Below are 12,809 nucleotides of genomic sequence, written 5' to 3'. Positions count from 1 at the left end.
GACGAACATACAAAAAAATATATATTTTGTTAAATCACTACATAGTATAAAACAAAGTCGCTTTCTCTGTCCCTATGTCCCTTTGTATGCTTAAATCTTTGAAACTACGCAACGGATTTTGATGCGGTTTTTTTTAATAGATAGTGATTCAAGAGGAAGGTTTATATGTATAATAACATCCATTAAATAGTGGAGAAGTACTGTTATTTTTGAGGTTTCTAATGTGATGTCGTAAATAATTACATTTTTTTCGCTTATATTGTAAACGCAGGCTGAACCCTACGAGTTTTATCTAAATAATGACACATTGAAAAGGTCTACAGAAAAGTCCGTGATGGTATATATCTATCTCTTATGGATAACCCACATTTTTATATACAACGTTCACAGATTTTCTGTATTGTATTTAGTATCAGCATTGCACCCGTGCGAAGCCGGGGCGGATCGCTAGTATATATATAATTTACGCAATAATATTTTACGCGTACTACTACTACTTAATTATTATATTAAATAGTTTAAAATGACACACTTAATGTAATGTTTTTTGAGACAAATAAAGTAATTTTTAAAGATATATACATAATATAAAACTCTGTTGGTATCTGTTGTCCACAAGTTACAGTACGAAATAAATAAACATTTGATTCATAAAATTTTTGTATGGCACATATTTTGGAAAATGTTAGTTTTTATTTTTATTATTTGAACTTACCACTAGTACCAAATTTTGGTTTGACATTGCATTATTGTATATATGTAGGATTATTTACGTTTTTTATTATATACTAGCTGACCCGGCAAACGTTGTTTTGCCATGTTTTTGTGCCAAAAAATTAAAGTTTATAATTAACAAAAAAAACATAAGGATGATTGTAGAGTAGATATGTAATGTAGGGGTGGACCACCCTTAACATTTAGGGGGATGAAAAATAGATGTTGTTCGATTCTCAGACCTACCCAATACGCACACAAAATTTCATGAGAATCTGTCGAGCCGTTTCGGAGGAGTTCGGTTACTAACACCGTGACACAAGAATTTTATATATAAGATTTATAATATTACATATTGTAATATAATTAATGAAGTCTTGTTTAAACATTTATCGAATTGTATTTCAGAATGGCACATCGCGTCGAATCCTGGACCTTCGTTACGAGTTGATACGCGCGCGTGCGTTCAACACACGGCCGTGTTTCCAACCCGCTGCGTACACGCCTCATCCCATTGACTACAGTCTGAGGTAAGACATACCGATATGTTGTGGTCTTTTGTTTTTTTAAGAGAAAAAATTCTCTTTTTACGAAATTGCTCAAATATAATCGTCATCGTACCAATTCTTAAAAGGTCGGCAACGCATTCGCGAGCCCTCTGGCATTGAGTGTCCATGGGCGGTGGTATCACTTAACATTAGGTGAGCCTCCTGCCCGTTTGACCCCGGTTCTATAAAAAAAAAATCGTTGTATCAGTAATTAAAATATCGCCGATATATTTATATCCGTATCGGATATATCCTAGTCTAAATAATCTTGCCTTTAAAAAAACAAACTTTGTTTACGTATATTTAACTAATTTCTAGATAGATACTGATTGGTATGTGATTGGCGATGTTTTACTCGCAGCCAGAAATCTCGCAAAGAATTGTCAGGTCATATTGAAGAAACCTTAATCCAATTCTTGATCATTTCATTTTGGTTGGATCATCTCGGGTATTGAGATAATTTGTGATGTTTATTTTCTTGTTAAAAATAGTTTAAAATCAACATTTAATTTTTTGTTGCAACGGCAACGGGCATAGAATACCTATTTCGATCGAACATAAGATCATCTAGGTATCACTTATTCCACGTCAATCAATTCGAACTTGTAGGCATCCCTACTCATTGGCAAAGACAGAGGGTGTAGGCCGAGAGAAAAATCCGGCGTAAAAAACTCTCGGTACTCTTTTAAAAAAGCAAATCATCAAACAATATTTAAAACAAATATATCAAATTAATTAGAGGCAGCCTGTCCAGCACTAGTCCCAGGCCCTTTTATCAACTAGATAATCAATAACTTTATAGTAAGCCTTTTTACACAGCTTTTCTTTAATACAATTCTTAAATTTATTAAAATGCAGAGATAAAAGAGCCTCTGGGATTTTATTAAAGAAGACTATCCCTTTTCCCAAAAAAGATTTACTAACTTTACATAGTCTAGTACGGGGAAATTGCGGCCTGCAAGTGTTACATATGTGATATTTTCCAGCTTTCTCCTGGGTTGTTGGTTCGGCAAACCGACAATTAGATCGATCGTGGGATTGGCGGAACAGCTGGAGGGATATGGCGAATGGCATTTAGCCGTCCAGGTGCTTTTCTACCATCCAGATGATAAAATGTATGTGATAATGTATTTATTATAGGGTTAAGTTATTTTTATTATATTAACAGTAATCTTTCGTTATACATTAATATTTTCTATACTCGTGATTTTTAATTCCGTGGAATTCTGACAGATATCATTTTTTGACATGTCAGAGATTATAAACTTTTTTGGCCGGGCACATTTTGCAATTTCAATACGAGTCTGAACATCTGACTTTAAACATATATTTTATTTGTTAGTGAATGTAACTATTTTATTAAGTGCTCCACATTAAATGTGGTTTAACTGTGAGTGGTAATTGAGTTTATAGAGTTATAATAGTTTACATTACATTCAGTAAGAAACGGACAAGTTAGAATAACATCTTTTTTTAAATGTTTACTAAATTCATATACTGCGATGCCCGCTAAGATAACATAAAGTTTAAAGAAAACACTTTTTTACGGATTATAGTTATGTATTATTGTATTTAAACTTATAATTATTAAGACATAATTTTAAATTTAAACCGAAGTTTCGCGTGCTTTACAGCGTGCGTGGTCACGGTGACACAATACATAACTACAATAATACATAACTATAATCCGTAAAAAAGTGTTTTCTTTAAATGTGTAAAAGTTATGTTAATTAAATAACATAAAGTTATAAAATTAAATAATTTCCCTCAAATGGGTCAAATTCCTATCCTATATATTATCTTTCTTTGAGAACTGTATTAGTAGCAACACTTATGAAATGTCAGAATTCTACAGAATTAAAAATCATATTATATTACCCTTGGTGGTGATGTAGCTGATTTCGCATCCGTCAAATATATTTAAAATAAATAACAAACAAAATTGGTAACTATGAATTTACCGAAAAGATAAATATATAATAAATTATTAAGAAACATCTCGATAATAATTCTAAGCTAAAAACTACATTAACGATTCGTTTAGGAGATACAAAGCTACATACATTCATAATACTAATGTAAGCCTTGTGTTTGGTGTTTTGTATTTTTTATTTACAATTTATGTGTAATTAGTTTTTTAAGTCTGATAAAAAGAAATTGATAATAAAAATGCTTTATATTCTAGCCGTGCTCATCTTATCGAAGAGCTAATAGGCCGCCACGCACCAGCGGAGGCTGATTCCTCAGTGAAGGCTCGTCTTGAGTTTGTGGAGAAGTTGGGAGTTCCACAGAAGTGTTTGCTGCTTGCTAGGGCTCATAGGGCGAAATACGAGGTTTGTTAACTGTAATCTCTATAAATATTTATTTAATGTATATAAACATGACTACCTATATGTAGATGATATAACCATCAAGTTTTTAATAATTAATTTAATGTTTAAACGATTAAAAAATAATATATGAAGAGTTAAGCATATGGGCATCCAACGTGCACGCACGCATACGCACGGAATACAAGACAGCTATGTTTACATTTTTGCAAACCACCGCGATTTTCTAATGATAAATTTTTTTTTTCCCTTCACGTTCATCTGCAATCGGCTATCAGCCATAATCAGATATTCTCTGAGGTTAATTTGGGTTGGGTGCGATTCCTTTGAAGGGCACCGTTTGTGTTGTAGAAACTAGATTTTAGATTAGTTTCTCTGGTCTAGGTCTAGTATTTGCCATCTTTTTAGGCGAGTCACGTCATCTCCTGGACTTAATATAATGTAACATAAGAGAAAAACTCTACTAGACTCATACACGCATGTATAGTCTATCTCACTCTAACGCGTATTAAGTCAAGTAAGTAGTTTAGCGTTTACGTAAAGTAAGTAGTTATCTCGTCAGAGAGATGTGAATACGCAGTATGCGTTCTGTCCCACTCTGACGCACCTGCGCTACGTCACCAGTCACGCCACACCCATGTGAGATGCAGCTTGCATTCTGTCCCGCGCGAACGTGTATTGGCCGCACCTATATGACGTCATCGTGTGTTAGGTTTATTTTCGTTACGGAATTTCTTGATTCAGCGCGCACAAAGCCCGTGAAAAATGCTATGTGAAATCTGTAGCCCAGATCTCACAACAAGGAAGGACATTTTAGTATAGAGCCTACTTTATCGATTATTCCAGTGTTGGAAAAGAATTCATTTAAAAAAAATATTTCCAGCACCGTCCCCAATTAGAAGCAGAATGCCTGGTCGGCGCAGGGGCGTGGAACGCGGCGCATTCTGTACTCGTTGAACAATTGCTGCCCGAAGTTGTATTATCCGGTAAGTTTTTAACAAAATACTTTGTAACATTCATTAACATATAACGGATAATTCAAATATGTAATGTTGAGAGTTAAACTCAACTATCTTTCAGAATTCCGACAGCTTAACCAGCTGCCCACTGAAGTGTTTCCGAACCAATTGGACATAGGGTCAATAAATCCTTCAAGAATAATATCCATATCCATCGTTGCTCCCCTCACACTTTAAAATCGAGTTTTGTTTAGTTTTTTGTAATGTTTGTTTTGTTTAAGAATTGTTTCGATTGATATTTGTATGTGCTCTAAATGAATGTCATGTTTGCCTCTAAGTACGGCGCAGTCACATTGCCACAGGGTTCGCACGTACGTGTACGCTCAAGTAGTGGTACACTGATACATTGGTAAAAACAAACACAAAATACAATTTTTAATGTGACAACACAGAAAGAAGAGTGTACCACTACTTGAGCGTACACGTACGTGCGAACCCTGTGGCAATGTGACTGCGCCATATTACCACCTGTCACATATTATGCATAAATATATATATAATAGATATACTCTATGCCTTCGGCCTGTAAGGTCCCGCTGTTATCATTAGAATATTAAGAAATTTCCAAGATGACATTTTTAACATTTCAATAACTTTTTTTTAGTATATTTCAGTTTGTTTTTGCTATTTTTTAGATAATGTAAAAAGCGTCCAGCCGATAATTGAGAAGTTGAGCGAAGCCGCGCGTCGCAACGAGGTCAGCGGATGGGAAAGTGGAGGAGAGGCTCTGTACCATTACATCTATGTTTGTGACGAGGTATTTAAATATCACTATTATAAAAAGGAAATTTGTTTCAAAAACTACAGAATTGATTTTGAAAATTATTTCATCATTAGAATCCTACATTTAACTTCTGATGAACATAGACTATAGAATATGTTCCAAAAGCTTAGGGCGCTGTATGAAATAACGTAAAACCCTATGTGAAAAATACGAATAAAATTGCTAAATCGCGTACGATGCGGAAATCATTGACAAAAGAGCAAAGTGATGTACTACACTACAGAAGACATCAATATGTAGTGTCTATGACTTCATATTTCTAACAAAAAGGTTTTTTTAAGTCAAATTACATTATTTTTTATGTTGTTGTGAGGTAACTAGTAACATAGTAGTTTTTTTAATTAAAAATTAAATACAACATAAATAAAAATTAATGTATTATATAATTTATTTTAATTTTAGACTACACCTTGCTCTTATTATTAAATTATTATAAAAAAGACAAGAGAAAAACAATTTTTTTTTTAATTTTATGTATTAATTATTTTGATAGATACGAGGGCTGGTGTCGGCCGCGGAAGGGCAAGAGGCGGAAGATAGGTCGAGTGTCGCGTGTCGGTTGGAGGCCCTTACCCCGCGATTGGCCGCCGCTTGCAGGGCGCTTACCCTATTCAGGAGCAAGTGAGTTTTTCTTTTTATTTTTGTCGATTAATAAAGGAGTGTTTTAACAATTTGTCTTTGCCACAGATTTGGGTATGTATGTATGTTTTCTAAATTAACGAATCAGCCTTCTGCGCCTGACTCATGTCCTTTGTGGCTATGGTTAATATATTTCATTTTATTTAGCACTAGCTGAACTGGCAAACGTTTTGTTTATCATTTATGGTTATTGTGCTTCACTCGACATAGATAGGTATAGTGTGTCGCGGACTTTTTTGTAGATATTTATAAGATCTACAATTACTTAGAACATTTTGTGGTTCTATCTTTAATAGTTTAGGCAGGGTACGCAAAATAAGTAACTTTTTCGATTGATTTTTTTACACCTATTGTCCGAAAAACCCTAATATCTTACGGAACCCTATTTTGTTTAAAATTAAATATAGCCAATATTACTCGTGGGTAATGTAGCTTTCGAATTGTGAAAGAATTTTTAAAATCGGTCCAGTAGTTTTTGAGCCTATTCATTACAATCAAACAAACAAAGTTTTCCTCGTTATAATATTAGTGTAGATTTATTTTCCCTTCGTAGCATTGCCTGGCAGAGATCGCTTGTTAGCGGTACTGCTGTTAGTTGCCTCCTTAATTTATGTTATCTTATACCAAATGTGTGATTCAAGTGATATTGAGAGTAGTGAAAAGTTTCTTGCCAGTTTTTCTTGTCCGCTATACACCCTTGTCTTGCGAACTGGTAGTAAATTTATAAGTAAACTTATTTTTTGACGTTCATAAGTGTACTTACCTATATGAATGAAGATATTTTGAGTTTGAATAAATAATCCTTTTAATATAATAGATCACCACGAGCGTTGGCCGCTCGGGCGGAGATGGGGGCGAGGTTGGTGCAACTGGCCCTGGCCGGGGGACAGGTGTCCGCGCACCTGGCCGCCTTGCTGCAGGACTTGGACTTGCCGCCAGATTGCGCTGCGCATGCGCAGTATAAGGTATTTACAAGATATTATAGACATTTTTCAAGAGATATACTTGTCGGCGGTAGGTAGTTGGTACATTTTATTTTTATTTTTATAAAGGAGGTTAAAATGCACAAATGCAGGCCTGCAGTCGCTATCGCGGGGACTGTGGGGATGGTTAACTCTTATCATTGTATAAGTTAACAATAAGAGTTAACTCTTATCAGTGTCCATGGGCGGCGGTATCACTTAACATCAGGTGAGCCTCCTGCCCGTTTGCCCCCTGTTCTATAAAAAAAAATCCCTCCACTAATCAGAGGGGTGAAACCCGATCCACTAAAAGATCCTCCTGAACCCTCCATATCGCCTGCAGTGCCAGACCCATCCATTCTGAATGAATGACGTCTGGCACCACATTGAAGTTGGTACAAATGAGACGGCGTTAACGAGCGCATTACGCGCGTACGTGACGTCATTGCCCCACTACGTTTTCAGTAGATTGTCCCTGATTGGTGGGCTTTGATGAACAAACTGTATACTTAAAGCTGGTTAATTTAAATTTTAAAATAATATGAAAATGTTAAAAATATTGATCGGGAGTAATTTACTGCGAATGCCAATTTTAATTACCTATAAATATTAATTAGATCGAACATTTCGGCTTCAATCATATTTATCTGTCTGTCTCGTTCGCACTTACAGGCCTCACGAAGAGGTTTAGTGATGGGCGTAAGAATTGTGGAGGTATTTGCTAAATTATGTTAAGTATTGGGAATTATTTTTCTCTGTCTGTAAATAAGGTTTTTCTTTTTCAAAAACACGTTAGAAATAATTTCTTCGTTGTGCGTATTGCGATACGAAACAAAATATTATCTTTATAGAAAAACAACAAGCAATCAGTATAGTATGCGCATGCGCAGGTAGCTAAGTATCGTAAGCGTGCACTTATTGACACTCAGTGACATTAATTGTTCGACAACTCAGTTTAATATACGCCAAATATAGACATATACCATCACGGACTTTTCTGTAGACCTTTTCAATGTGTACAATACTTAGTACATTATTTTGATAAAACTCGTAGGGTTCAGCCTGCGTTTGCAATGTAAGCGGAAAAAATGCTATATACGACATCACATTAGAAACCTCAAAAATAACAGTACTTCTCCACTATTTAATGGATGTTATTATACAAATAAACCTTTCTTTTGAATCACTCTATCTATTTAAAAAAAGCGCATCAAAATCCGTTGCGTAGTTTCAAAGATTTAAGCATACAAAGGGACATAGGGACAGAGAAAGCGACTTTGTTTTATACTATGTAGTGATTTAAGCCGTTCCCTGCTCCGATAAAGTATTATATTTAGAAGATTTTAAATGATAATTCCATTACAGATTACGTCAGATCTATCAGACCAAGCTTCGGAATTCTGTTTGGAATCAACACAGAGCTCCCCCCTCTCTTCTCATAGAAAAGGTGAACGTAGCTAGAAAAAAAATTGCATGTAAAAAAATTCCTGTGTTATTGTCATATTTTTTTTTATGTTAAATTTTTCCTAACATTTGGTAGGAAATAATCATTGTAAAAATGCGTTCAAATGAATTTTATGATTTTTCTGATAAACAATCGTTAGAATAACGATTCGTCATTAGTCAATAACGATGCGTATAAAAAATATTGGGTTTGATCGTTCCTTTTAACGCATTTATGTAGATTGTAATAGGTTTTTATAATTAAATAGAAATAATTGTACATATATCATTTAAGATTCAAGTTGAATGTTTTTTTCTTATCACTAAATGAGAAAAACATTAGTTAACTAATTGAGGTTTATAGTATGTTTACAAAGGATGTTTAAGGATTTAAAATGATTTCTTTTAATGTCTTTAATGTTCTTCAGTATGTTTTGATAACTATTATCCTGTTGGGATTATTATAATTCAGGCACTATGGCGATACAAATTAGCAAAAATATTCATGATTCTAAATAAACATTTATATTCAAGTGAAATAAGAAGATAAATAAAAATATTGATATATACTTAAAGGAGTTAAATTTCATTTAAATTGTCCATTTATATATTAAATCTCTTGAAAACACTATTATAAGACTAGTCTGTTCTTGATCATTTCTTTTTAAACTTTCCCTATTAATTTAAACTATGTTACTTTCATCATCTATGCAGAGACTAATAATAGTGTCGACTACAGTGCATCATACGAGGATTTTCTTCTAACACTTCACAGGGAAGGGATTTTGTTCTGGCTGCGGCAAGGTTATTATAAAATTTTTAGTTTTGTAGCCTTGAAACATTCACCTAGTATTTGTATAGAGCTTAAAGCTCAATATGGCATTCAAGTCTTAGGAAACAAATTTATAGGAAATAATTGTATGCAGAAGTGCGTTTGTTTTATATCTATAAGGTATAATTACTTGCCCTGTATCAGGGCAGACACATTTCTGCAAGTTTCACTGTTTTGTTTGTAATCAAAATTAACGTTAGTTTAGACCCGCTTTTTGTAATTAAAAAATGGTATTTAGCAACGGATTTATATATTGTAATGCGCAAGTTTTCTAATTAGAGTTATGATACTTTGTTATATTAAGGATAATTTTTGATTTGTAATAAATATTTTCGGAATATTTCAGTTTTTACCTTTAACAACACCTAGATTAGTCACTCACGTAATTTATGGACGCCCCCCTATTCTTTTTTACTGAATATATATTAGCCAAACAATTTTAAATAATATAGACTTTATTAATAAATTTAGATTATACATGAATAAAATACATTTTTCTATTTACAATACACATTATAATAGTATAACTACCATACACAACTACTTACTACTACAACAACTGAAAACTTGCAAGTGCTGATTTTGAATATTCTTTCAAGTTACTTTACCGTTAACTTATTTTAGTAGATTTAACTTTTGTACTTGCTTTTGACTTAACTTTTTTCCTCGGTTTATTTACAGTTCTTACTGCCATAGCTTTCTTTATTGCTTCTTTTATGTCTCTTTCTATAGGTTTATAGTAATTTTTATTAGGTTTCTTTTTATGAATATCTCCTTCTTTAATGAGATGTGCTAGTGGATTCACTGTAACCAATTGTACTCCATCTGATAATTTTACAACTTTCTTCTCTGGAGTTTTTTGCTTTGGTTCTGTTTGAACAATATCTTCAAGTTTTATAATCTTGTAAAAGGGTGCTTCCGCTTGTAATGTTCCTATTCTAAATGATTTGATTGCTTCTGGCATATCTGGGATGCTGAATTTCTGTTGCAAAGGCTGAAACTCTTCAGTAGATAACATTATTTCTTCTGCCACTTCTGGAATGTTAGTTTTCTCTTCACCAACATAATCCTCATTGGATTGATTATCATCATTATCTGGGTAAATAAACTCTTCACAATAAGCATGGTCAGCTTCCAGAGTCAAGACATCTGCTTGCTTATAAACTCGCTCTCCATAGTTCAAAGTTGCATGTTGTGTTTCACCTTCTACAATTTTTATAGTAACAGTTGGTATTTCCTCGGCAGTACCAACAAATTTTTGAGGCAGTTTAAGACCTTCAAATGTCAGGGGTGCATAGTTACACTTTTTAAGAACAATATTCATTTTTTTTCTTTCTGTAGTCAGCTTCATCGTCACTGAACTTTTAATTCTTACCTTCTCGGTCTGATCAGGTTTAAAGGTTTCAAAGAAGTTTTGAACAGATAAGTTTTTGTTAGATTTAATCATATGCAATGTTGCCGGTGGTGATTGAGCCGGATCAACTTTTTTCAGGGTTTTCATGAAATCATGATTTGGTTGAATTGGACTTTCTGTGGCAACTGTCTTCTTTCTCTCTTTAATTTTTTGTAATGTCTCTATCAACTTTGAGTTTTTATGGTATTCTTTTAAATGTTTTTTAAGAGTCTTTTCAGATTTAAATGATTGATCACACTTTATACAATGTATTGGTTGTATTTTTACATGCAGATTCATGTGATGTCTAAAATTTTGTAAAGTGAAACAATTCTTGTTACACAGTTTGCACATAAACTTGTGTTTCTTCCGCCTTCTCAAAGATTTTTTCTTCTTGCTAATTTTTAATAATGGAGCATCGGAATCTGAATCTGAATTTGACTGTATTTCTTGTAATGTAATTATTTTTCGTCTACCGTTTAAAGTCTTTTTCTTAATTTTAGCTTGAATTGGTTCATTTGTTTCATCTTTCAAATTTTCATAATAAATGCTCTGAGGAATAAATGGGTTCTCAGACTTTTTCTCAACAAAATACACATTGAACTTCTCATCAAATTCTACAAATCCCACATTTTTATGCTCTTTTCGTACATGTAAAGTAAATTTTTTACGAATTCTAAACTGAGTGTTACAAATTTTACATGTATAGGGTGATAATTCTTTATGACTTGAGAAGAAATGACCAAATAAAAGTTTAGGATGGTTAAAAACACGGTCACAATGAACACACAGATATTTATAGAGATGTAAATTGTGTTGATGAACTTTTCTAACATGATTTGTAAGTGTAACATCTCCCACAAATTGCCTATCACATAATTTGCAGCGTGTTAAAGTTACAGTCTCCTGGTGGGCTTGACTCTTGTGATTAGCTAGTTCTTGAACAGTCTCAAAATCAAGACTGCAGTCCACACATTTAATCAAGAAACAAGTTTTTTTATGCTCTCTTAAAGCTTTAAAGGTAAAAAGTTTATTGCATTTTAAACAATATGAATGATTCTTTTTTTTTGACGTATGCATATTTATATGTTTGATGAGGCGTGTTTTTCTAACATACACTTTACAGCATAAATCGCATGTATACGATTTACATGAGCTTCTCTTAAGGTGGTCAATATAGCTGTGCATGCTTTGGCATTTAGTTTTACAAATACAAATATAATTTTTTGGTAATGTTCCAAAAAATGACTTGACATTCATATTTAGCAGAGAAGATAAAAGAGAAAATCCATGATTAATCATAACACCCTCACTGTTTTCATGTTCTTCGTATTCATGTTGAGAAATATCAAAATCATAAGCAAAACACTTATTGCATTGGGAACAAAATATTGAATGCTTTGGGCGATACTTGTGTTTATTTTCATGGGCCATTTTTGTTTCAAGATTAGGAAAGAGTCGGTAACAGTGGACACACCACTTTAAATGCAGCAAATGTTCGTTACGAACGTGGAGCATGAATTCTTCAACGTCTGAGAAGATTTTCAAACAGAAGGTACAATAACATTTAGACTGCTCACCTTTGAAATGAACTTCTCTCAAATGAGTCTGCAAATCAGAAGCATCTAGAAATTCAGCAGAACACATATCACACACTGTATCAGCGTCAGTTGTATATTGCAATTCATTATAGTCTAAATAAGATATTTCCATTGATGATTTGTTATCATCTGAATCCGGAAACTCTACTTTACTTTTCTCATCATCCTCCTCGACCTCCATAATTAAGTTTGTCTTAATAAAACTTTAAATTTATGAATTTATTTTTAATTTTAACAACAAGGTACTTACATAGAATATTAGAGAAAATATTAACGAATTTACTGATTTACTAACAATATTCTTTTTTTTTTCTTTTTTTTAATGGCTTTAATTTAACAATATTCTTAAAATATAGTTTTCCTGTTTCTAACCACACTCCACAGCTTATTTCATAGCCATGTCTTTTTTTTTAAATTTTATGACCTGATAACCTAGACCTTTAAGTCATAACTTATTTGGAAAATGTTCAGTACTTTGGAGCATAGCCATGTCGCATGAGCTTAAATCACAGAGGCAAGAAATCCCTTTTTTTATAATATTATA

The 12,809-nt window shown here is 33.2% G+C and overlaps 2 protein-coding genes across 3 annotated transcripts in view; one reads left to right on the top strand and one right to left on the bottom strand.

Annotated features, from left to right (window-relative positions):
• The window catches only part of LOC111000774 (nuclear pore complex protein Nup98-Nup96), a 57,736-nt gene extending 48,125 nt beyond the window's left edge, over positions 1-9,611 (top strand). For both annotated transcript variants that reach the window (XM_045633077.1, XM_045633076.1), the window contains exons 41-48: positions 1,123-1,244; positions 2,249-2,377; positions 3,448-3,595; positions 4,476-4,578; positions 5,247-5,368; positions 5,889-6,016; positions 6,852-6,999; positions 8,362-9,611. In XM_045633077.1, the coding sequence (XP_045489033.1) occupies positions 1,123-1,244; positions 2,249-2,377; positions 3,448-3,595; positions 4,476-4,578; positions 5,247-5,368; positions 5,889-6,016; positions 6,852-6,999; positions 8,362-8,457 (996 nt within the window). In that variant the 3' untranslated portion in view covers positions 8,458-9,611. The remainder of the gene's footprint in view (positions 1-1,122; positions 1,245-2,248; positions 2,378-3,447; positions 3,596-4,475; positions 4,579-5,246; positions 5,369-5,888; positions 6,017-6,851; positions 7,000-8,361) is intronic.
• A 97-nt stretch (positions 9,612-9,708) lies between these two features.
• On the bottom strand, positions 9,709-12,760 carry LOC111000775 (zinc finger protein 62 homolog). The gene has a single exon (XM_022270340.2). The coding sequence runs from the start codon at positions 12,444-12,446 to the stop codon at positions 9,882-9,884; it is 2,565 nt and encodes an 854-aa protein (XP_022126032.2). The 5' UTR covers positions 12,447-12,760; the 3' UTR covers positions 9,709-9,881.
• Positions 12,761-12,809: the final 49 nt, after the last annotated feature.

Source organism: Pieris rapae, chromosome 22 (assembly GCF_905147795.1).
Source record: "Pieris rapae chromosome 22, ilPieRapa1.1, whole genome shotgun sequence".
NCBI classification, from domain to species: Eukaryota; Metazoa; Arthropoda; class Insecta; order Lepidoptera; family Pieridae; genus Pieris; species Pieris rapae.
This window is presented reverse-complemented; position numbering and strand designations above follow the sequence as displayed.

What these genes read in the sequence shown, in the direction of transcription:
- LOC111000775 (XM_022270340.2), bottom strand. Translation starts at nt 12,446, where the DNA reads ATGGAGGTCGAGGAGGATGATGAGAAAAGTAAAGTAGAGTTTCCGGAT.